At 40.0% G+C, this 26912-nt stretch overlaps 1 protein-coding gene across 11 annotated transcripts in view; it reads right to left on the minus strand.

Annotated features, from left to right (window-relative positions):
- Positions 1-1459: 1459 nt before the first annotated feature.
- Positions 1460-26912, minus strand: part of QKI (QKI, KH domain containing RNA binding) — a 163710-nt gene continuing 138257 nt past the window's right edge. For 2 of the 11 annotated variants that reach the window (XM_077348032.1, XM_077347955.1), the window contains 4 exons: positions 15314-15610; positions 11610-11684; positions 10812-10867; positions 1460-7526 (listed from right to left, as the gene is read on the minus strand). In XM_077348032.1, the coding sequence (XP_077204147.1) occupies positions 10833-10867; positions 11610-11684; positions 15314-15610 (407 nt within the window). In that variant the 3' untranslated portion in view covers positions 1460-7526; positions 10812-10832. Of the gene's footprint in view, positions 7527-8048; positions 12441-15313; positions 15611-15898; positions 15923-26912 lie in introns of those variants that run through there. The other 9 variants (XM_077347963.1, XR_013233359.1, XM_077347973.1 and 6 more) reach the window with 9 other exon arrangements.

Genomic DNA, 26912 nt, shown 5'->3' on the forward strand with positions numbered 1-26912 from the left:
GAAGAACTGTGAGATGAAAATATGGTACAGTAGAGATGCAGCAACAAGGTGCTCACAATGCATACTCTCTGTAGCATGGCAATAACATCCACTGAAGTGGCAGAACATGAGAAGTCATGAACATGACAAGGGAAGAAGGCAGTATGAGGATAGTAGTGAGATCTTGTATAAGTCAGTAACAGTTTGCTCCCCTTTAAACAGCTATATGAAGCAAAATGCAATCAGAAGAAGAAGAGTTGGTTCTTATATGCCGCTTTTCCCTACCCGAAGGAGGCTCAAAGCAGCTTACAGTCGCCTTCCCATTCCTCTCCCCACAACAGACACCCTGTGGGGTGGGTGAGGCTGAGAGAGCCCTGATATCACTGCTCGGTCAGAACAGTTTTATCAGCACCGTGGCGAGCCCAAGGTCACCCAGCTGGTTGCATGTGGGGGAGCACATAATCGAACCCGGCTTGCCAGATTAGGGCCCATTATGCACGGCCGCCGAAACGGCGATTTCGGGTCACATGGAAAATGCGGAGGGGGAAGACGCGACGCATACCAGTTATGTACGGGGCGGGGCGCGACGGCGGCAAAACCCAGAGTAACCGATTATGCACGCGGCAATCCGGGCGCCGCTTCTGGTTGCGCCCCGGTCACCCGGAAGCTGCGCTTTCTTCCGCGGTTCACTGACGTGGCTTTTTCGGCAGCATGCACCGAAGCTGCGGCCGGTTGCAGCCGGCTCCGTGCGTTATCGGTGATTTTAGTCGCCGCCATTCCACCCCGAATGTGCGCTAAAACCCCCGTGCATAATGGGTCTTGAAGTCCACACTCCTAACCACTACACCATACTACACCAATCAGTCCCTCAGAAAGAAAATGCCCACAATTACTAATGAGGATAAATTGGCCAGATTGCGAATATGCTGGCCCAATTAAACTAAAAGAAATCTAGAGCCAGATATATAGTTTCTCTAAATCCTTGAGAGATGTAGAATTTTTTAAAAAGGGATTTCAGGAAAGAGACTTTGATTAATGCAAAATGTTACGCACTCCTGAATGAAGCAGCACAAAGGAGTATATGCATCACTGCTGTTTGTTGTAATGCACACAAAAGCTCATGCCTTGAATAAATGTTTGTTGGTCTTAAAGGTGCTATTGGACTTGAATTTTGTTGCGATGTATACTGTGTCAGCTTCCAGCCGTAGCAGTTTGCAGACTTGTACTGTACCTGTAAATGTATTTAACTCTTTTGCGATAACCATGAAAAACGTAAGGATTCATTACATTTTACTGCAAACTTCCTGCCCTCTTGTTGTTTTGGCTGAATACCTATACATTAATTCAATGATAATATGCATACACACTTCTCTTCTAATTCTGACAAGACATTCAACAAAATCTACAGTGACAAGTGATTAAGGGATAAAGCAGCAATCTGGAATCTTTTCTGAAGCTAAAAACATTGATGACTGTTACAGAGTGCAAAAGGTACATTCTTTATTCTGCTATACATTTAGATACAGAATAAAATTTTACTTCTCAATGGCAGCCCTGCAAGCTGTCAACTGGCTTTTGAGGATAAAGCACATGTAACTTTTCCAGTTTTTATTGCACATCATGTACATGTGTGATTTTTATTGTTATTTACATGTGTTTGGGCAAAGTCCATTTTTCCTAGAACACACTGTGTTGCACAAACAAAAACTTTAACTTATTCAAACATTCTGTCACAATACAACTTAAAGGATATTTATATATTCTGTACTCAATAGTTCCTGGGATGCTAATAATTTGATGGGGAATAATTTCTCCAGTTTCAATTACTTGTTTAAAAAAAGACATAAAATGGTTGGCTAAACGTGAATACTACAAGAAAACTATCTGTAGCTTCTCCAATACTGACTTTCAAGGCAGAAGTATTACACCTGCAGCTAGTGAGCAAGTATGTCAAAAGAACCAGAGCACCAATCTTTTGTTAACCAGTTTGATTCAACATTGATCGCCACATAAAATATTTAACTGGCAATTGTGTTCTATATACATACGCAGAGAGAGAAAGAAAGCGAGCGAGAGAATTTATTCTACAGAACTGAAAATAGGGTTTCCAAGAAGAATAAATACATAATTGGTAGCCAAGGAATGTTTTAAAACAATGGCCGCATCTTTTTTCTATGAAATAGTCTGTTTCAGAAACCTCTGACAAAATATACAAACATATCTGTTACCTGTTTGCTTAATGGCACTATACTGTCCAATTACCATTTACTCTAGGAATTATTTCAGAAGACCCTGTGTCCTGAAAAATTTCCAATATTGGAAGTTTACCACTTAAACTGAACCCCTAACTTGTTGTGCAAATTCCGCTTTAATAGCATGATCCAAAGTGCATTTACTTGGACAACTCGCAAATTTATAGGACATTATGGACGATCACTTAATCTTGGTATCTGTGTATCAATTGATTAATAACTGAGTAGTGTTACAATGTTTAAAAATAGAGCTATTCTTCAATTTACACTTTATATAAGATTTTTACCATTTCCTATTTACATATGAACAATGTTCTTATACCTTACATCTTTCAATGCATGAAAAACAGACACAAATACTTCCCATGTTTTTTTTCCCAAAAGAAGCACATTGCTATCAATAATTTTTAGTCAAATGCAGCAATGTCCTAGTGCAAGTAATGATAAAAATGTCACTAAGGCCCTCAAAGATACATCACTACACCACCAAAATAATTCTTGTATATTATAGCAGGGAACCAAACTGCACTTTGGGTGCTCATATTGCACACAGGTTTTAAAGCAGCTCTCCCCACCTAGTGTGTGTATGTGTGACCAGCTACAGTATTGCTCCATAAAAATACAACAGACTGGCCATGGATAAAATGTCTGTACTGTCATATGTAAACAGAAATGCTTTCTTCTTACATGCAGTGGAATTTGCATATTACCCTGTACAGGGAATGCAAGAGGCATTAACTACATAAAAATAGCCATTCCTCACTGTCCATATTCTAAAAATTTAGTCAATGATAGTTGCTGTTTCAAATAAATATGTACACATCCTTGATTTTAGATATCATAAAATTTTAACATCCTCTAAACCTTAAAGCATATTGATTACAATTTTATAGCTACAATTCTGAAGTGGATCATAAAGTTTCACTGTAAATACTTGTTTACATTTTATCCTGCCTATGAACACAGTTTAGTAGGATGTGCATTTTTTTTTCAAATAATCCCAAATACTGAGTGTTCTCTAGAGAACATTCAGCATTAACCCTCTGGATTTAAATCATTTGTATGTTTTTTATTGTGTCAATTAGTCATACTTCTAGACGAACTCTAATATTTTTCAGATCTCCCCCCACAATACATGATAGATTTTACATGTGTTATGGCATGTATTATGAAGCATACAGCTGAATGTGGCAAGCCTTTTAAAAATGCGAAGGAAGGATTTACTCATGTGCCATCCACCTAATTTATTCTTTTTCTAAACAGCCAAATTCCTACCTACATTTAAAGCCTCTTCTCATTCGAAGATAGCCAAAATGGATATGGAATGAAGATAAACTGATCTCAAACATAGAAAATATTTACGTTTGGAAATGCAAGACATAGCCCACTCTTTTCTAATGAAGAGGAAGTCTGCAGAGTAGAAAATTTACATTATTACTGTTCACATACCAGCACTCATTCTGCTATTGTCCTCCACAAGAACAAGCGTCTCAGATAGCATTCTTAGAAGTCATTGGATTTTTTTTATAGTGCCCTGAGCTAAGTGGTGTTCAGAAACTACAGCGGATTTATGAATAAGTCTGCTGACCTAAAGATACTCAAGCTTGTTCCATCTGCTTAGAAGCAGTTGAAGTGAGATCAGTAAAATTACCTGAGAATTACATAGTCTGAAAACAGCAGCTTTTTTTAGAATTACAAAATAACCAGTTTTATCAGGACAAAATATTTCCTACTTCAGATATATTCAAATTCAAAACAGTTTATAATATAGGAGTGTTATATTTTGAATGCTGAATCATACCTTTAATCACAAATTTTCCAGTATATTTAATCTTTATGTGGCCTCAGAATAGCTCAACAAAGAATCAAACTGGTTTCTCTGAGCAGAAAATAGCTACCTATCATATCTTTGCCCTTATGCCATCAGCTGACAGTGATTATTTTAGAGAAGGAAAGTGTGGAATTAGTAATGCAGATGCTAAAAGGCAGGTGGCAAGACTCTAGAAGAATGCTTTCAATAATGCTACTTTGTTCCCAAATCTACTGGCACTGACCCCCAAAGAGGCCAGAATGACCAAAGCCAGTTTAATAGTAGTGTGCAGAATGTCAGCCAAACAAACAACATAAAACAAGTCACGTTGTGTTATCTGTGGTCACGTTCTTCAGGGTTAGTCCAATAACTCAAGACTTTACATTCTTCCGTCTTTCCTTGTTTATTTTAATTAAACATTTAATGGTTAATAAACTGACATAGTCCAGAGTTAGTAGGTTGGTATTATAACATTTATTAAAATAATGCTATGGGTTAATAGAAACAGCAAAGAACCAAAGAATTAAAATGCAAGCTATGTAAAAACCCAACTAAAACCCAAATATGTCTAATGTATTCAATCCAGTAGCTAACTAAAAGCCCAAGAAAGACAACACTCCCAGTATAATAATAAAGTACTGCAAAACAATTGGCAATTTTTCAGTTATCAAAATTGTGGGTTTTGCATTTTTGTATCCTTTTCTCAGTCAGGAAAAAAATTCTTCTGAATGTTATATAACATACATATAAAACAAGATAGAAAAATACATTATAAACTTGTAACAATGGCTGTAAATACATTATCTTACATGTTTCTCATAGGCAATAGGTTGGTTATGGTACATACATAGCATCAAACTAAGATAAAGAATAGACAAATACATGTCATCTGTACGGTTTACATACAAGCGACACTCCCATATACCCACTCTAAAAAAATTACATAATACTGTCAGAAAAAAGTCTTAAACTACATATTTTAATAAAAGAAAAATTCAATAAGTGATAATACTGAGAACCAAGGCATTCAGAGATTTCAAAATTCATGCTTTAAGTTGATCAAAAATGTTGTCAACTAAGTCTTCAAACTTTTTCCAGAACAAACATTACTATTACAAGTCACACTTCTCCCAAGAAGAGACCTTTGATCAGCATCTAAAAATGTCCAGGTTTATCATAGTTGAGATGAAACTGGATCAAATACTGGTAATGTGTGGCTTTTTTAAGCAATTCTCTCTTCAAAATGTTTGAGTGTCGCAAGTTTATTCAACCAAACAAAAATCAAAATGGCACAGCATATACTGAAAGTCAAACCAAAACAACCCTATGTGTAACAGGAAGACAAAGCCAGTGGCAGAATAAAAGAAAAGCTAGCTGAGTACAAAAGGATTAATGTTTATTGCATAGTAAATAAACTGATACTTGTTTCCAGGTGAGACACAATGTTAGACAAAGTCACCATGCAGGTGCTTAAAAAAATAAGCCCTCTTACCTAACTTACTATTGACCTTTGATTTGGAAGCTGTGAATATTTTTAGGAGGATAAGAAGTTGACACTATGGAGGGGGAAAGTATTGCCTGATATTTGCCAAATATGATTAAGCCATTAGCACACCATCACTCACTATTTAGTTTTATGATTCACTTTTGTGCGTAAAGTGTTCATATGAGCCCAGTTCTATGAATTTATCCTGATACTGACTGGACTTTCAAGATAGATAAATGATACTTTTTAACTTTTCAGTAAAGCACAACCAGCAGTTAACATTCATCAAGTAGGAGTTTGATGAGAATTATGCACTATGCACACTATTTGGCATTGTAGAGCAAACACCTAAAAACTTAAAATGTGTTTAAAAGATACATGGCCAGTATGAATGTTTAATTTGATCACTGACAAAATTATTCTGTAGCAAGTTCAAGTTCTATTGTAATTTCCCACATCTATTTCAAATAGAAACAGTACAACTGAGTCCAAAGGGGGAAAAATTAACACTTGCTACCATATAAATACTGTCATTTAATGCTTTCAGACTGAGAACCCTTTGGTTTAAGGCTGAGCAAGTACTATAAAAATATTCTGTCTACAATTGAAGAGGGAACATGTTACAAAAATATTGCGGTTGGCTGTTGGTGATACCACTCTATTTCACAGTATATATCCTGGCAAAGTTACATCATGTTATGGCAAAAATCAGGTAATTTAAATGGTCAACTTATTTCTCTTCTTCACAGCTTCTTTTCACATACTGGGCATCTGAGTGGCATGCATTTACTTGCTGTCTGAGGGAGGAGCTGATTATATGAGATATCTGACTATATGACCATGAAGAAAATAAGGCACTTTCTTTTCTTTATACTTATTCCAATACTTAAAAAATAAAAAAGAAAGACAAAAAGGCTCTTTTGGTCTTTTGTTTCTCGACAACCACCAGAAAAAATCATTTAATGAAATAAAGGGTTTCTTTGTTCTTTTTCTTTTTTATAACACTTGAAAGTATAAAATGCTACATTTCCAAAAATATATTTTTTCTGCACCAGCACCCTTGTATAGTAAAAGTATCTACTTTTTCAATTTGTTTCAATGCACTACACTTTATCTACAATTTCATTACATGTATACAGCAAATAGGCAAGCATGGCTTTTACATCCTTAATGAATTTTCTCTATACAGGGAGGTTTAAAAAAATATTTGAACAGTTTGCCCAGTAATGTGACACATAATGCATGTACCTTGTACTCGTGTAATCTTTTAAGGAAGTTGTATAGTAAAAGGAACTTTATCTCAGGTTTAGCTTAAATAGTGTTGCTGTTTTGTTTATGCATTGATGTAGTTCAAAAATTCAGTAACCTATCTTTCATGGCACTTTTTTTTCCTTAAAAACATCCAATTTGGCAGGTAATATAAAAAAAGGCTGCATCTTCTGCCCTTTGAGGGCACTGGTAGTGATTACACTGCATGTCAAATTTTGAATACTTTTAGGAATCCCTTCACCAATGATATCCCTGACCAAAGGTTCATGCATGATGCATCATCACACAGTACATTCAAAGAGAGCTTTGACTTCTTTATGAGAAGAAAAAGATTCCTAGAAGTCTCACAGTAACTGCCTCTGTCATCAGGGAGTTAAGGGACATCTGCCTCCATCTCTTAATTGAGGCCCTTTCTTACCTTTCATGTGGGGAGGGACACTAAAGGATGATCAGTGCGGAGGGATGAATTGGACCTTATTGCTTTACTACTATTCAGTGCAGGTTCTAGAACCACTTTCACCCAAACAGGGAAAAAAAGTTGAGTTGGAGGACAAGTTCTTTGTCTTTTGTTAGATGGTAAGACGAACGGACAAGTGCCTCAGCTCGCTGCACTGAAGACAGGCAAGCAAAGGCGATTACCAGTTAACTGATCAGCAGGCAGGCATGGTCAGGTCATCATTGGGTGAAGAGTTCAGAGGTCAGAAGGTCATAGGTTAGTTGCCGGTGGCGGCTGGGTGGTTAGAAACAAAACAAAACAAAAAGAAAGAAAGATAGAGAAGAGATTAGTTTCAGCTAGTGACGGCTTAATGACAACATGAAAACTAATCACAACTAATAAAAACAAGCATGTTTAATTCGGACATACTGCTTGACACCATCTACAGAATGCAATAAAAATCATGACAGCGCAGTATCATGATTTGAACATGTGAAGGAGAAGCCCACTCCCACAAAACTGGTTAACAAGAAAAAATAGAAATAAAATATAACAACTAATGGTTAGTAGCAGTCGATGAAAGAAAACAAACAGAAAACCAATGAACAGTTTCTGGAACTTGGTAAAAGAATTTAAAACAGTCAGTGTACCAATCAGTATCTGACTGCTATTAAGCATTAGTATTTTCCCATCTGCAAGCATCAAAGCAACTAGTAATGATGAATGTGATTATTAATAACTGGTTGTTAAAAGAAATGAATCTAAGGATTTGTCATGAACAATTTGGTTCCACATAAACTATGGCCAAACAAGGGATTTTTGTTCAATAAATTTTATTGCTTTTCAATTATTCTATTTACAAACAACATTGAATTTCTTGGCTTCATGATACAAAGCAATACTAAATTGTAGTATAGAAGTGTAGGCATCATCATGGGAACCAGGAAAAGGCCAAATAGCGTTTTCCTGCTGAAAATGCTATTTTACATATATAGGACACTAAGAAAATGCACTTGCATGTAAACACTGTAAATTTTAAATTCTGCCATTTTAAATTCTATACTTTAAATGCTCTAGTTACATCAAAAATAGAGGAAATCTAATTGATACTAATAAGGCATTTTAAAACTACAAACAGCTCTTTATTTTCAAGCTAATACTCTGCAAATACAATAAAATCTGACATTTCATATACATTCCTGCTTTATATTTTTATATTTTAAAAGAAGCCACCTGTAAATACTATTTTCTTTTCCAAAACACACAAAAATTACAGTAAAACATAAAAAAGTTCTCAAGTGGAAAGTTATCATTCTCAATGTTCTTGAGCTGTTCCTTCTTTAATGACTCTCTCACATTCTCCTTCAACAACTTGGTCCACTTTACAGTAGTACAAATTTTAAGACTCATTCAACAGCTTAATCATCTCTAATAAATTCTGAGGTTTGATAAGAGTATTTGTACTGTTGCCATTGACTAAAGCAGAGGAGATGAAAGTGAGAAAGGTATTCAGTGCAAAGTCAGATTTGTGCCATTTCATAAAATAAAATCAGTAGGCGCAATGTTCACAGATAGCACATTTTTTAATGACCTACATCATGGGTAGGATTTACTTTCACATGGTAAATTGTTTCTGTGGCCTATCTTTTAGGCTACGTGAACACTAAACATTATTGCTGTATCTTAAATGAGACCTTCTGTTCCCTGATTTTTTTAAAATTCTGACAAGTGGGATTTAACTTAAAAATGTTGTAAAAAATAAAAATAAAATAAAAATAAATATTTAACGTGGCACAAACTTGCCACCTTAAAATGTATACTAGATATTCGGAATCTTAAAGCATTCTTGGTACTTACTACAATTTTGATTAAAAAGGTATCACAATTTTATATATAAATTATGTGACAATTGGCTTAAAAAAAACATTCAGTTATAGTCTTAGCATTGCCATTCTTGTGGTATATATAATCAATGCAAGCTATCTTAAGATACCAGTACACCTGTGATACATCCTCTGCCAAGTCCCTGACCGTCTACAGTACACACAGGTTTGTCAACTGTGCAACACCATTTACAGTTTATTACAATTAAATCAGTCAGTTTCTCAGTTACATGAATCAAATTCAGTGTTGTATTATTTATATAGCAGTGCCTTAAACTTAGCAGAAATTTAGTAAGTACTGCTGAACTCTTCAAATCTAAACTGAGAGAATGAATACTGACATACCGGGGGCTCTTGCTTTAAACACAATGCTTACATGTACACCAATATATTAAGAATAAAAGCTTGCTTAATGAGAAAACATGACAATTATTTTACATTTTTCGAAATATTTGTTGTAACTGCAGACTCAAATCAATCTGCTTATAACTTTTCCTCATGAAAAGAAAGCATTTCGGTTTACTGACATACTTTAACTAATACCAGTAATGGATAAATCAAAGCATGTATTTACAAGTTAAATGGGAAGCGCCCATTAATTTTAGAACATTTAAGTTAAAAGGTCTTCTTGGTTTTCTGTAGGCCAGAAGTTCAATAAATCCTGAACCAGATACCAAGAGATATACTTGAGTCTTAAAAGAGATAAAAATAGACATACTGCTCTAATTTACTGCAGTAGTCTACTGCTCAACTTTAAATTTGAAATTATCTGCCATGTTCACTAATGATACATACTATTAAATCACATAGCACCATTAAAGAAAACCTACCATGAGTTATACTAAAGGAGATAGAGTTATAGGTCATCATTCATAAGGAACCTCTCACTAACAAAAATATTTGCAAATGTTACATGTATTTAAGACCATTATAAATAAGACCACAAATCCTGCTATTGAAAATTATTTGAAGACAAAACATATGACGAAAGAAGTCTGCAAAATGTTTACTGACGTGTGGATCATGATGATCAAAGAACAGGTGACAACAGCTTCTTTTTAATGAATACACAGTTGCCAACCTTTTCAGATACAAATGCTCACGTCCAGAAGATTCAGAAAAGAACCTTCCCAATTTTCTCTGATACATGTGATTGGGGTGATGGTGGTGGTAAGAGAATATTGTCAGAACCAGGATTGTGATTATATATAAGGCAAAGAGGATTAAACATAAGGCAAGTAGTGGTTTTTCTGAAATGCTCCAGAATGTGCTTTTTTAGTGTGTATCTCTGGAATGGAATGTTTCTAACATGTGTTCCTTTATTGTAAACTCTCTAAGATAGCTAAAATGTACAGAAAAATATCTTGGGCAGCACACAACATTCTAATATCATGTTATGAAAACATTAATTGCCTGGATTCACTTTAGTGCAACACATGATACCTACAGAAAGAAACCCTGTTCTTTGTAACTTAGTGGCTTCATTCTGGCTTGCGTTGTAGAACTCTGTACCAAAAATTAATCCCCACAACATCCCTGTGAGGTAGGGAAGGAGCATTCATATGGAAGCAAACAGTACATTGACTTGCCAAATACTCAAATGAAACTAGAACCACCATGAGGAGAAATGCTCCTGAGCAAACACAAACAAATTGCACAACCTCCAGTAGTTTATGTCAATAAACCGAATGCTCACTTTTCACGTGATTAAATTTGTTCAAGGGTCCCAGAGTTGAATACTGTAAATTTCATCTGATGAAAAGGAGAAAATGAAGATTTATTTTCCATTAACCAAGTCAACTAGGGCTCCAAAACAGTTGTCCTAGCTAACAAAAGCATCAAAATTGCAATAAGTTCAGGAAATGCATTTTAGCAGCAAGTATTGAAACTGAAAATTCATTTTGGAAAGGAGAACTTAAAGAAAGCATCTTTACTAACAAACACTAATCAACTTTTGATACATAATTTTCACAGTTCTTTGCTGAATTTACAGAAGAATTTTGTTCTCACATAGCTGATCAAATTATAGTACAGTGGCACAAACCATTTATCAGCAAAGAGGAAACTAAATCTTCAGCTTTCTCCTGAAACACATAGAAAGCATTTACTTCTATCTCATTAAGCGCTCATTCATCCGTTTTATTTTGCAACACCAATCTGCTATTCCCAACTAAGAGAGTCGCATAGAAGAATCAACTATTAACGCAACACTAAAGTTTTGAGGCCTGCTTGAATTAAAGAACATAAATAGTGCTTAAAAAGGGGACAAGTTATAACATTTTTAAATGAATACAATGACGTTTATGTATTTCACATAGATGGTAGGGTACAGTAGTTTATAAAATTCTTTCAGATGTTTAAAATTATCACCATCTCAACTGATGTAAAATCCATAGAATGGTCAAAACAGTATTTGGTTAACCAGCTGTGGTGTTGCAAATTTCATGTACACTCAAAGCATTTCTTATAAGCAAGAACTGCAAACTAAACTAACCTCGGTCTGCGGTCACAATCCTTTGGTAAGGATGGACACGCATATCGTGCCTTCGAACTTTAGTAGCCACCGCACCTAGTTAAATTGCAATTACCAAGACAGTTAGAAAACATTTGCAAAAACATTAACAGCAGGCTTATCAAAATGGTTTTAAATTGATCACTTTCTAAAATTCATTTTAAGAAAGCAACTAGTTAAGGCACAGTAGTTTCAAATTTTAATATATGAAGCATATTTTTGCAGATTAATATTGCATTTTTAAGCATTTGGGCCTTAACCTGCATTATCTATTCATTTACAAACTCAAGATTACAGTATTTCATGAAATCTATTAGACCCACATGTATTTGAGCTTTACTAGTCACATATTCACTGAAGTGCCTTCCTTGTAGCAGGACTATTTTTAAATAATGCCATTTTTAATACTGATGATTTTTTGCTAATCTTAGAACAACTTCCAGTTTTTTATCACTTTTTAAAAAAAGTTTGAAAGCAATTCCTCAAGCCTACAGACTGTGGTTTAAAAGCTAAGTCAATAACTGTGAACTGCAATGAATTAGGTGATTAGTAAAGCAAATAGTACAGAATACATAGCAGTCAGTACACTACTATACACTCATAAATCACAGCTAGTTTATCATATATAGTACAGGCTACACCAAATTAATAGCATTTTAATTCTATGTGCAAAAAAAGTGCAAGTAAGTCACTGACTGCTAGGCTACAATTTCTCAAGGCTGCTGAAAACTAAGTATTTGTTAAAGTCAGCTCTGATGAGAGTTCAGTTAAGACCGCTCTTGAATTCTTAGCCTTTCGTTGGGAAAGCCATACCTAAAGATAAAAGGAAGGGAATTGAAGATTAGTCAACTAAGATTTGATGCTACTGTAAATCTTCCAGTTACATCACATTTTGTTCACAGTCATCCTTCTGAGAAATTTAAAATCTGGTAAAATCATGAATATCTGTTACATTCCAATCAAGTCAACATGACTGACTTCTAATGTCCTGCGTTCAGCTCTCCGGTGTTTTAAATTTTTATAACAGCTGTCTGTTAGCACCATGTACACAGTTCTAATACAACAGCTCCTCACGTACTGGGTAGCTCTAGCATATATGTGCTTTCATTCCTGGCACGAGGGACTTCCCATTCACTTCCAAGTTTGGATCAGTGCTACTACCGTGGACCCATTATGCACGGGGGTTTTAGCGCACATTCGGGGTGGAATGGCAGCGACTAAAATCACCGATAACGCACGGAGCCGGCTGCAACCGGCCACAGCTTCAGTGCATGCCGCCGAAAAAGCCGCGTCAGTGAAACGCGGAAGAAAGCGCAGCTTCCGGGTGACCGGGGCACAACCAGAAGCGGCGCCCGGATCGCCGCATGCATAATCGGCTACTCTGGGTTTTGCCGCCGTCGCGCCCCACCCCGTACATAACTGGTATGCATCATGTCTTCCCCCTTCACGTTTTCCATGTGACCCGAAATCGCCGTTTTGGCGGCCGTGCATAATGGGCCATGGTGAGCAAGGCCCTGACACTGCCATAACAACAAAAAAGGAAAGTCTGTGCTACTCAGCAGATGCACTGTAACCCGGGTTTATTATTCCAAATTTGATTGGTTAGGTGACTACAAACATTATCATTAGTGCTTTCACACAATTCCAAAACTTATTTATAATTATCTCTTGAGTAAAAACACCTCAGACAATGTCAATACAGAAGCTTTATTTCCATGCTGCAATAATATTTTAAATGAATGGCCTGCAAGTTAAGAGATATTGTTTAACATATTACTGAAAATGGTCTGAAGGTACATATACAAAGGGAAAAAAAATCTGGACTCTTTTGGATTCAGGCCAAATCCAAAGCACCTTTTAGCACAGTGGTCCCCAACCTGCGGGCTGCGGCCCGGTGCCGGGCCGCGAAGGCCATGGTGCCGGGCCGCGGCTCCCTCTCCCCACCCCCACCGCAGTAAAAAACTTCCCAGGTCGCAAGCTTGCGGCTCGGGAAGCTTCTTACTGCGGCAGGGCGGGGAGAGGGAATCGGGGCCGGGCCTCGCCCATGCGGGCGCGGCCCGATGTGCGGGTGCGGCCCGATGCGCGGGCGCGGCCCACGCGTGAGTGGCCCGCGGGCCGCGCCCCAATGCCCTGCCGGTCCCCAACCTCAGAAAGGTTGGGGACCACTGCTTTAGCACCCTTCACCTTTTCAGATTCAGCTGAATATGAAAAGTTTTAGAGGTTGTTTTTTTTTTGGGGGGGGAATTACAATTTGCCTGCCACTGATTTCGACTGTCTAAATGCAGGGGATGTACCCAAATCAGCATTGATTCTGGGTACTTTTTGGCTTATCCAACCAAATCACCCACATCTAACCTAGTCTGAAGACATCAATTATTGTGGCTTTTACCAGTAGCCTGGTACCAAAGTAAAATTAACAAGTATTTAGGGTGAACACTGTACTACATACACTAGCAAAAGTTTACAATTGAGATGCAGTGATGTAAACAGAGATATTACTCTGTTACCTCCTATACCACTAATATTCTTTCTCAATAGATTATCTGCATAGTGGAAGAAAGGATTCAAAAGTTGAGGGATTAAGTGACAGCAGCAAGAGGGACTCAAACAATGGCTCAAAATCACATTGTAGTTACCATTTATTTAAAATAATGTGTTATAATGGACAACCCACAGCATTATTTTAAATATACTATACAAACGTAGTGTAAAGTAATAATAGCAAATATACCTTGAAAGAAATTCCAGTAGTGAAAGTTACTGAAAAGTAGATCATGTGAGCTGAGCCATTCAAGATCTACTTTTCAGTAACTTTCACTACTGGAATTATATTTCTTTCAAGGTATATCACTTCCTATTTGATTGGCATCAAGTGGTAACAAGACTATGAACATGAGATGGCCAAAAATGAAGCACTATTAAGTCCCACTCATTTCAGCGGGACAGAAGCAAAGATTCTTAGACACACAGGTTTGGCTTTTGAGCATCAGTGAGCAGTTGTAAATCTTTTAGACCATGCTCTTCTACTTTAACTTAGTTTATGATATTTACTCCCTCTCCTACTCTTCCTGCCACAACCCATTATAAGCCAACACTAAATCCAGCATTTTCAAACTTCTCATACTTGGTGCACAGTTAATACTGCCTTATGGTAGGCACCTTTTGCTTGGGGACAGTATTGTGCATGTTAAGTTAATTTTGATATTTTGGCTTTTGCCTACATTTGTCTCCTGCAGTGCATTCTTATTCTTTCAATTATGGGATGTCACTGCCCATACACTGCAAAGATGGATGAGTTTGTGCTTTGTTACATAAACTGGGAACCACTGCATAGATTCATCCATCAATTCCGTCTAATTAAAAAAAATTACCCTAAGAATTTTTAAAAAAGAAGTACTGTATTCTAGTTTAATTCATGCTTCATAAAATAGCATTTTCAAACTCTGTGAAGTACTTAAAGCGAATAGAATCAGTCTTCACTCTTACTTGAGCAATGTATGCTTGCTTGTACTTATGTTATATATTTACACTGAAAAGCTGGACAAACTCTTGACTCGATATGCTTAAAAGAAATACGTAGCTTATACTTCTCCCATTTGATGATATTTTCAGCAATCAGCAAGTTACACATCTGTAACATATACTACTTAAACTATTGTTCAGTTCCTTATCTAGAAAACACTTACCTAGTACACCACTGGGTTCAATAGGATACTCAAGAATTGATGTAGCAGGTGCCAGTGTGTAGGGATACTCATAAGGGGTGTAAATTAAACCAGCTTCAGGTCCTGGGGGAACTATTGCAGCAGTTGGGTGAGGAGTTCCATTTGGCATGACAGCGGTCTGTATTTGTCTGATCAAAGGCATTATGGTAGGGCCAGCTGGCGTAGGAGTACGCAGGGCAGCTGGTGGGAGAACAGGCGCAGGCCCTGTGATAATCCTTGGAGCCTGGGCTGTTGCTGCAAGAGAAAAGGCAAGGGCTGCTACAGTAAGCAAAGAAATTTAGAAGAAAGTATGGAGACAGCAGTGCAAAACATGGAAAGATGGGGAAAGTAGAAAAGTAGGAAAGAAGAAAAATAAAAGGAAATCATTAGTACATGCATTGATCACTCAGTGCCAAAGCACACCATTCAAAAGCAAACAGCTTTTCATTTCCCAGTGTGATTAAGTATGAACATGCAAAATAAAAGCCAATTTCAAATGGTAAAGTAGATTTCTAAAACAGGTTACACAGCACAAAAGCTCAATTTAGACCACATATTTTTCATTACCTATGCCTTCAAGACTGCATGAGACTGAGAGGCATGCAGGAAACAAAGAAAATACTGTTTTAATCGCACATATTAAAAATAGTGAGATTATAGAGTCCACAGAAATTTAGTTATGCTAATATAAAATATTTCAGTTACTGCTTGTAATACAAACATTTTATTCAGTATGCATAGATAAACTGTGTCTACAAACATTATCCATTTTCAGGATGACTAGGGATACAGGTAGAGACTGGAAAACTACTCGAGCATTGCTAAGTGATCCCTTGTGATAAATACCAAACTAACAATCAAGACTTCTCTTCCTAGGGTGTTAGAATATTCTAACCTATGTTTCTCTAAAACACTATAGCTGAATCCAGACTAGGAAAACAGTACTTCAACAAGGACTCATTAGTGCATCCTTTCTTAGAGTTAAGCCAAGTTTTGACTAGTTTATTAAAACAAAGTGTAATACAATTTATCATTGTGAGAAGAACTGTTAGGTTTTAAAGCCTAATATTGTATTGTAACTGGAATATTTAAAAAAGGCATAGACCTCTAAATGGCTTTGTCAGTGGATGAATCCTTATTTCTAATTAATATCTAATTTCACTTTTTAGGAAAAAAACAAGTTGCAGTTGTGCAGCCATGCGAGGTTGTTGCAACAAATACAAAGAATTTCTGTTAGCACCAGCTTTTTCCTGTGTTAGGAATAGTAAGGCGTGGGGTACGTGAAGTCCCTTTAGTCCTCCTTTGTTCACATAGATCAGTAATATCAAACAGGAGAAGTGTGAAATAATGTTTATATACAGACTGAGTTTACACTGTAACAAAAGCTGCAATTTGGTAGAGAAGTTATTAAGGACAAGCCTCAGTTAAATAAATACATGATGAACAGAGAATATCTATGATTTATTGATGCACAGTAGTGATAAAGTTACTATTTACTAATTTTCCACTCCACTGTTCTAAGTTTACAACGCATTTTAAGGTACAGTTTTCTCTAAAAGCAACCTGAACTGAGATCTGGCTATATAGGTACTTTATATAAATTGCTCTGTTTAATTTTGCCACATACCATAAAAATACAGGAACAAATTATTCTCCCTTTTTGTTCATCTGTAAGTAAAGTTACTGGGCATACCTATTCCAACTCCAGCTATGTGGCTTGGCACCTGGGAGCTCAGTAATGTTAAAGTAAGAAGATAAGAGTAGCTTTGCTGAATCAAATCAGCGATCCATCCATCTAGTTCAGCAGTCCATTTCACACAGCAACTAGTTGTTCTGAAGGGCTGATAAACAGGGCACAGAGGCCTTCCCCTGATGCTGCCTTCTAGCAATGATATTACTTATAGAAATATTGGGAAGCACACCTGGCCTCGGTCATGGCCAGGGCCTTTTCAGTTCTGGCCCCTATCTGGTGGAATGAGCTCCCAGACGAGCTGATGGCATTGCTGGAGCTCTTTGGGTTTCACAGGGCCTGCAAGATGGAGCTCTTCCGCCAGGCTTCCGGTTGAGGCCGGGTCATATACCAAGTTAACAAGAATGAGTCCCTCCCCATGATGAACTCTGGATCACTTGGGGCCGATCATCGCCCGTTTTACATCTGCTTAGATTACTGCTGGGAATAGACAAGCCATCTATGTTGATTTTATTATGTATTATACTAGAAAATAAGCCCGCTGTAGTGTTAATACAGCGGGCGCTAGCCGTTAGCTCGGCCCCCACCCGGTCGGCGTGGCCTACCTGACGCCGCGGAGTGGGAGCGGGTCTGTGTGCGGGCGGGGTGGGGGGTGCTGGCGGCTCTGGCGCTGCCGCGACCGAGAACGGGCCCGCATCCTCCGCTGATCGCAGCTCTTCCGCCGCTGCCAATCACGGCCCCCGCCGGTGATCGCGGCGCCGCTACCGCGGCGGATCGTGGCTCTGCAAAGCGCCTGCCGATTTGTCCCTCCGATGGTCTGTCCGGAGGAAGGGTCCAATCCGGACCCTTCCTCATCCCGGACACATCCCGCCCCTAAAGCCCTTACTCTTTTATTTAGTCCGCGGCACCCACGGCGCCGCGGGCGGTGTTCAGATATTGTAGTTGCCAGCAAGCTGGTATAGCTGGCGTCTTATAGGATTTTAGTGTTTTTATTGTCATGTTGTGAACCACCACAACAGTGGTGGTATAAAAATTCAATAATAAATAAATACAAATATTGTTGTTTCTGAACATGGAGTAGAAATTTGACTTGTACGTATGTTAGACTCCTTGGTCCATGTTCAGTTGCCATTTCTTTTGTGTGCAGATGGTACAACACTTCATTCAAGATTCATGATTGGCTTACATAAATATCTAGCCTCCTTCTAATGCTATGGCTCCAAAGAGGGCCTAAGTATCAATATCTCTAAGTTGAAGGTCCTTCTTTTTAGTAAAAAATGACAAGGAAATATAAGTAGCTCGTTAGTCTATAGAGCAAGTAGAGCAATTTAAATATTTAGGAGTTATACTTTTGCATCTTTCTTGGAGGGCACATTTGTACTCCACTCTAAGAGTTATATGGGGAAGGCTATTTCAAAATTTTATTATTCCTCTGGGGGACATTATGTTACTGCAGCAGTTAAAACATTTAATGCTAAAGTTTCTGGGCAGTTAGGGGTTTGGATTAGTGTGGTAAGAAATAATATTACTGTACCATTACCAAGATTTTTACTCAACATTCTGAGAACTTTGAGACATGTGGCAGGAACAGCTTTGGGAGTTAGGACTGGGGAGATGTCTTTTGAAGAAAAGGTTTTGTATCTAGAATCAGGTCTTTTTGGTTTAGTTATGCTAGATCATCACACAAGTGATTGGGATAAATACCTGGAATTTAAATTATGTCTAGGCATTAATAATCTTAACACAGCCCAGGGCGCCGTGGGCGCCGCGGACTAAATAAAGCTGTAAAGGCTTAGTGGGAGGAGTTAGGGCGGGCTCGGTCCGGGATGAGGAAGGGTGCCGATTGGCCCCTTCCTCCGGACAGACCATCGGCCAGGCCAATCCCCGCCCTGCCGACAAGGAAGCAACTGCGAGCCGCGCAGAGTGCGGCTCGCAGTTGCTCCCTGCCCGGTGGCCTGACGCAGCGAGAGGCGCCTCTCGCCGTGTCAGGCCGCCGACCAAGGGAGCCCCCGGCAGCCGCGCTCCGCGCGACTGCTGGGGGCTCCCTTGCCTAGCGCCCGCTGTATTTTAAATACAGCGGGCTTGATTACTAGTAATATGATAAAACTATAAGTAGTTGTGAATTCAGTTGTCAATTAAAAGATAGGGATCTTGATTATAAGAGCATGCTGGTCAGAGCATGTAGTGTATGTTCATTCTTTTCAGTTTCCCCAATTAAAATGCCAAACTATTTGTTTGAATTATCTCTTCTAAGAGTACAGAATGGCATTTATGCTTGCATGTTTGAATGCTTTCTCATTGGCGGTGTTGCTAGAAATATTTAATAATATTCTACATTCAAATAGGCTCTGTGAATGTAATAGTAACAAAACTGACTTTCTTTTAAATTGCCCTGAATTTTCCCTTTGCTTAAGCAGTAGTCTGTATCTTTAGAAGCTAAGTCTTGATTATTATGGGAAGAAGATAAATGAGTAACTTTGAGTGTGGCTAAATTTTTGATGGTTATAGTAAATCTAGTAGCAAATAATAGGCTTCCCTTTTAGTGTGTGATGTTTTATTACTTTTGTTGTGGAAACAGTAATTGAGAAGTAGTGATCTAGAGTAGAAATTCAATGAAAAGAAATTTCCTATCAATTCTCAAACATTAAGCAATTGTGTATCAGTATCTTCATCTAGTCTTTTAAACAATCTTGGCTTGAAGGAAAATACACTATCAGAAGATGTTGGACTCAATACAATGCATGCCCTTATGAGTAAGTAAAAGATATCTAACAGATGTTTAAAATATTAAAAGACAATCTTATTAATTCAAGCATTTAAACAAGATTTAAATTATTATTATTATTATTATTATTATTATTATTATTATTATTATTATTATTATTATTATTATGCATTTGATTTTATGCCGCCCTCCCAGCAAGCCGGCTCATAATGAAATTTAATTTTAACTTAGATTTTAAAATTAATAATAAAAATTAAATAATAAGTCCTATTAATCCAAACACTTATGCTGCCTCTTATGAGCAACTTTAGATGGAGGTCTTAGAGAATCTGTCAAAGGTAGACTTTCAAGCATTCTTGGTGTTATTTCTAGGCCTCACCCATAGGCCTGGCAGAAAAGCTCCATCTTACAGGTCCTGCAGAAATGGTTAAGGTCGTGCAGGGCCCTGATCTCATTAGATAGAGCAGGGACTCCCAAGTGGGGTGCAACAATACTCCCTTGGGGTGATACAGCCTTTCCCAGAATTTTGGGTTTTCCTACAACCTCTTGCTCCATGTCTTTACTGCGAGACTTGCACTTAGCTACTTCAGTCCCTGTTAAGATGCAAGCACCATTTGAAGTGCACATGATTAATGGCCCGAGTGGCTGAGAAAATTGAGTAGTTGCATTGTTCTCTGGCTAGAGCTACTGATGACAGGGTCATGCGATGGAGCTGTGGGGTGGTAAGCAGAGGGCCAAGGCAACAGTGGCAGTCCTTGAAGGCAGGAAGCATATGGTAGCTGCAGAGTCATCCCCTGCCCCTCCCCCTTAGGGATGCTGCATGAAGAGTGCTGAGGCTGAGCAGCATTTCCAGGTTGTTCAACTGGATGAGCCACCCAGCTGGTGAGGGCAGAAGAGGATGTAGGGAAGGTCCTGCTTTTCAATGGATGTGTGCCACTCTCCCATAAGATGGTTGTGGGTGTTAAGTCAGCTAGTACTTGGGAATGAGTGGGGAGAAAGAGAGGTGAGAAGGGATATGGTGTTTTAGGCCAAGGAGGAAGCTGTGCCAGGAAGAAAGCTCTGCTTGCATAGTCTCATTCATCTGGGGATTTAATTGTAAGTGTGCACTGTTAATGCCCAATAGACTCTTTTTGCTAGAGTCTGCTTGCAACCCCCCCCCCCTTCTCCTTCTTTCTCTCCTTTTTTCCCTTCTTTCTCTTGTTTTGCAGTGCTCCAATCGTGTACTTCCAGTCATGTGTGCTCATAAGGCTTAGGGGCTATAGGGAGAAAAAAGCCCAAAGTGTACAAATATTACCTATGGAAGATGGAAGATGTTATTAATCTCTTTACATTTCAGCACTATCAGTGGTTTGATGCTAAGGGTTGGGGTTTTACGGTGGCACCTAAGCACAGTTATTGATGGAAAATATCATCCTGTCACAGCTGTTACACTGTTCAGCCCAAATTCCAAATCATTTATGAACAAATTAAATAGCATTCAATACCAAATAACTTTGAGACTCCACTGTTCACTTCCCCCCCTTGCAAGAAACCTCCTTGCAACTGTCATTCCTGCTCCCCATTTCCTATAATTGAACCAGTTTTTAATCCATAACAAGACTTGTCCTCTTATAATGTTATGAATATAGAGAAGTTGTATTTCCTATTAAGAAGCTATGATGTATAGAATCAGAGAATCACAGAGTTGGAAGGGGCCATACAGGCCATCTAATCCAATTCCCTGCTCAATGCAGGATCAGCCTAAAGCAGTGGTCTTCAACCCCCGGTCCACGGCCCGGTACCGGGGCCGTTAAGGCTGCGCCTGCCTCCCCCCCCCCGCAGCGAGAGAGGGGGAAGAGGCAGCCCGGCCGCTGGCATGGCAGCGACGCAAACGCGCATGCGCGGAGCTGCCACACATGCGTGTTTGCGCCCCCTGCTGGCGAAAACGCGCACGTGTGGCTGTTCTGCGCATGTGCGTTAGCGCCACCTAGTGGTGAAAACGCGCATGTGCGGCAACTGCGCGTGCGTGTTTACGTGCAGCTGCTGTGGCTGGGCCGCCGGCTCTCCCCCCACCCTCGGAGGCAGTCCCCGACTACAAGAAGGTTGGGGACCGCTGGCCTAAAGCATCCAATACGCAGATGACACCCAGCTCTTCCTCCTGATGGATGACTGCCCTGACTCCCCCCCAGAATCTTTAGCCAGATGCCTGGAAGCAGTGACAAAATGGATCAAGCAGAGTCGTCTGAAGCTCAATCCTGCAAAGACGGACATCCTGTGTTTGGCTAGGAAGGGACCATGGGAGGAAGCGCGCCTGCCCACCCTGGACGGTGTGCAGCTCCTAGAGACTCACTCATTCAGGAACCTGGGCGTGATTCCATTCCTTACAATGGAAACCCAGGTCACGAAGGTAGCACGGCTGGCATTTTACCACCTCCGCCAAGCCAAACTACTAGCGCCCTACCTGGAACCAGAGCACCTAGCCACAGTGATCCATGCGATGGTCACCTCCAGACTGGACTTCTGCAACTCGCTCTACGCAGGCCTACCCTTATCCTTGATCCGGAAACTACAACTGGTGCAGAATGCCGCGGCCAGAATTCTCACTAAAACATCATGGAGATCTCATATCCGGCTGGTACTCCAAGAACTTGGTTGGCTCCCAGTTGAATTCCGGATTAAGCTTAAGGTTTTGGTAATCACCTTTAAGGCCATACGCGGGCTGGGCCCAGTGTATCTGAGAGACTGCCTCCCTGCCTATACCCCCAGAAGAGCTCTATGCTCCGCCACCTCCAACTGGCTATGGATCCCTGGCCCTAAAGAGGCACGTCGGGCCTCAACAAGGGCCAGAGCCTTCTCGGTCCTGGCCCCCACCTGGTGGAATGAGCTCCCCGAAGAGATCAGGGCCCTGCCGGAACTTCCACAATTCCACAGGGCCTGCAAAAAGGAGCTCTTCCACCAGGCATTTGGTGGGGCCGACTGAGCCATAACACCTATAGGTGCCCCCCAGACTAAGGGACCGAACCTACTGAAGGATTGTCAAGTTATTGTTGAAGTGCCATTCTAATTGCTCCAGTTGATATGTTGTTGTTATTGTTATACTGTTATATTTGATTTTGATGGTGTTCTATGTGAATGTTCAAAAATGTTTTATGTAAACTGCCCAGAGCCGTAGGGAAGGGTGGTATAAAAATATAAATAAAAATATAAATAAAATATAAATAAATAAATAAATCCAGGATAAGTATCTGCCCAGACACTGCTTTAAGACTGCCATATATGAATTCATATATTCATATATGTGAATCTATAATTGTGATGCATATTTTAAAGAGTGATTTATATTTTAAAGAGTACTGCCAGGGAAGATAGTAATGACCAAAAGAATAAATAGTTTTAAAAGGAGTTGGACAGAGTCATTGAGGAGAGGTCCATCAATAGAAGATGAAATAGAAGAGTTGGTTTTTATATGTTGCTTTTCTCTACAAGGACTTGAAAAGCAGCATGCAATCGCCTGCTCTTTCCTCCCCCCACCAACAGATACCCTGTGAGGTAAGTGAGACTAAGTGCGCCGTGATATTATTACTCAGTCAGAACAGCTCTATCAGTGCTGTGGCAAGCCCAAAGTCACCCAGCTGGCTGCATGTGGGGGACTGGGGAATCAAATCTGGCTCACAACATTAGAAGCCGCTGCTCTTAACCAGTACACCAAGCTGGCTCTCATAGCCACTAGCCATGTTGGCTGAAGGGTGCCTCCACCTACAGAGATAGCAAGCGTGTAAATACTAGGGCTGGGAGGAGGCAACAGCAAGGGGGAGAGCCTCTATGCCCTAAATGGACCACTGGTCTAATCCAACAGACCAGTAGTTCTTAACCTACCTGATAGTGCAACCCCCTTTGGGTCGCCAAGGCCACCACTGCACTGCGGCAGTGGCACAGCAGCAGCATGGTGGTGGCCTCAGTGACTCAAAGGGGGTTGAAGGATTGCATGCTCTGCCAATCACAGAAGCCTGAGGTGGCTAGGGTTGTGGTGTAGCAGCCCCAGCCCAGCCCGTACCCACACACAGGTGCAGAGATTTGTGCCTGCATGTGGGCGCTGGCTGGTGCACTGCCAGCACCCCTCCCCTCTACCGCGCTGGCCACCTCGGGCTTCCATGATCACCGAAGCAAAATATTAGTCACTTAAGAGTTGAATTGTGAGGCTTTGGAGAACTATTTCACAGATAAGCTCCCATCACTCTGCCGTGATTTTCCTCCCATACTTGATATAGAAAGGAACTAGAGAGCCCTTGGCCAGCTTGTGGGGATCTGTTAGATCGCTTCAGCTGGCTTTCGTTAGCCAAAGTGGACAAGTTGCTAGCTTTGATATGGGAGACTACCTGTCCTCTGGATCCCTGCCTGGCTCCTGAAATCAGAGGGCAGGAGGATAGGGGAACCGCTCCGGGAGATTGTCAATCTCTCCCTTTTATCGGGAGAGTTCCCAGAGGGTCTTAAAGAGCAAGTTTGGTGTAGTGGTTAGGAGTGCGGACTTCTAATCTGGCAAACCGGGTTCGATTCTGTACTCCTCCACATGCAGCCAGCTGGATGACCTTGGGCCTGCCACGGTGCTGATAAAGTGGTTCTGACCAAGCAGTGATATCGGGGCTCTCTCAGCCTCACCCACCTCACAGGGTGTCTGTTGTGGGGAGAGGAAAGGGAAGGCGACTGTAAGCCGCTTTGAGACTCCTTCGGGTAGAGAAAAACAGCATATAAGAACCAACTCTTCTTCTTTTTCTTACAGAGGCAACAGTACATCTGTTGCAGAAAAAGCCATTGTTTCATCCCTGTTACGCAGGCAATTATTGGTTCATATAGCACTTAACATTTCTGGGGAAGGTAATTGAAAGAGCTGTGGCAGACCAGTTTCTAGCAACTTTGGCTTCTGATATTTTCCAGTCTGGGTTCCATCCTGGCCATGGTGCTGGTCACCCTCACAGATGATCTCCAGCATTAGCAGGATTGGGATGGGCCAGCCCTTCATGTACTGCTCACTCTGCCAGCAGTGTTTGACGTTGTCAAGCTACCTCCTCGCCAGGGCCAGGATTCAGAGGACAGCCCTCCAAGGTCTGTGCTTATTTATCTGGAACTGTAACAGAGGATAACAGTGGGGGAAGAGCAGTTATATTGTAATGACCTCCCCAGTGGGGTGCCACAGGGCAGGATACTCTCCTCCACATTATTTAAAATCTGTATGCATCCTCTGGCCCAGCTGGTATGGAATTTTGGGTTGGGTTGTCATCAGTATGCTGATGACATCCACCTTTATCTCTTGATGTATGGCTGCCCCAATTCCTTCCCAGAAAAATCTGCCAGATGATTGGAAGCAGTGACGGTCTGGCTTGAGCAAAGCTGGCTGAAACTGAACTCCTCCAAAACAGAAGTAGTATTGGTTTGGTAGGAAAGGGCCAGATCAGGAAGTGTGTTTACCCAACTTGGATGTTGTGCAATTGGACATCTCACACACTCCCAGAAATTTGGGTATGATTCTGGATGCCTCCCTTTCTATGGAGGCCCAGGTCACCAGAGTAGCCCAAATCACATTTTTCCATTCACTAGAGGTGAGGCTATTAGCATCCTGTCTGTTCCAAGATCACCTAGCCAGAGTGATCCATGCAATTGTCATTACCAGGCTGGATTTCTGTAACTCGTTCTATGCAGGCCTTCCTTTGTCTTTGATCCAGAAATTACAGCTGGTGCAAAATGCAGCTGCTAGGATTCTTACTAAGACACCTTGGAGAGCCCACCTACAGCCAGTGCTGAAGCAGCTGCATTGGTTGACAACTGAATACCAGATCAGGTTCAAGTGTTGCTTGATCCTTTGTCCACACAATTTGCCTGGTCCTGGACCCCACCTGGTGAAATGAGCTCCTGGAAGAACTGAGGGCTCTGATGGAGCTTGTAAAGTTCTGCAGGTCCTGCAAGATGGAGTTCTTCCACCAGGCATTTGGTTGAGGACGGGTGTAAAGAGTAAGATTGAGTCCCTCCTCCAATGTGCACAACTGTCCCCTGGAATTATGGCTGTCAGGAGGGCAGGGTTGGGGGAGAGGACTGGTAAGAGGGGTGGTTGGGAGGTTTTTAGGAGTTTGTATTTATTATAAAGGTTGTTTTATTATTATTATATGATGATGTAAGCTACCGCAAGTTTTGGGATCACTGCTAACCTAGGCAGTTTTGAGGTAAAATGCCTCATATTCTACAGGTGATAATTTCCCATTAAAGGCAAGGCAGTCCAAACATGCTCAGAAATACTCAATATTTAGGTTTGAGTTTTGCAAACAAAAATGTATCAACCCTATCTTCATTTCAGAAGACGTTCATAGCACTGTTTAGTACACACAGTGCAGTTTTAGAATATGATCAATAATTTAAATTTGTGTCTACAAATAGTAAAATCTACTTTGACATAGTTCTGGCTATATACAGAAATTATAATTCTTCTCAAAATCATAGTTGCACAGTTCAAGACTAAATACTGGAACATTATACCCATCATGTCCATAGTATCAAAGATAAATACTGTATTTTAGAATTCATGAAGGCAAAAATCTTAAGTTTAACAAAGCTGCTTTCCAGAATTACATGGCCTAACAGCCCACAATCAGCTCTATCCAGTTAAATCCATATCAGCAAGAACACTAAGCACATAATAAAAGCAATCCCAAAGGGGTTATTGCAGAAAAACATTCAGAAGCTATTATGTCACTTTCCCCACAATTAAGACATTTCTTTAGACAGAAGAAATTATACAATTTGATTGGTACTATATAAAAGCCACATTCAAAATTGTATTTAAAAACTAAATGCTCAACTGAACTGTAGCAGCTGTGGGAAATTAAGTGGGGTGGAGCCTAGCAACTCTCAGCACAGTTCTGAGCAGAAATTAAATACTATTCCAAAAATGTTCTTCTTGCTCCTCACAAAAAGCTCACAAACATCTTTGGAACTAGATGTTATGAGGTAGACAATGAAAACAAGCAGAGACATGATGAGTGTCATACCATGGACCAGAATGCTGGAAGGGAAGGGAGCATGTGAAGGGTGGGCACTACTCAAACACTCAAACAAGAGCTATTGCATGCTCAATCAATGACTATCCCAGAATGACGAAAACACTGCAGGAGCTCTAAGAAGCCTATTTGGATGAACAGAGA

Source organism: Paroedura picta, chromosome 1 (assembly GCF_049243985.1).
Source record: "Paroedura picta isolate Pp20150507F chromosome 1, Ppicta_v3.0, whole genome shotgun sequence".
Taxonomy (NCBI): Eukaryota; Metazoa; Chordata; class Lepidosauria; order Squamata; family Gekkonidae; genus Paroedura; species Paroedura picta.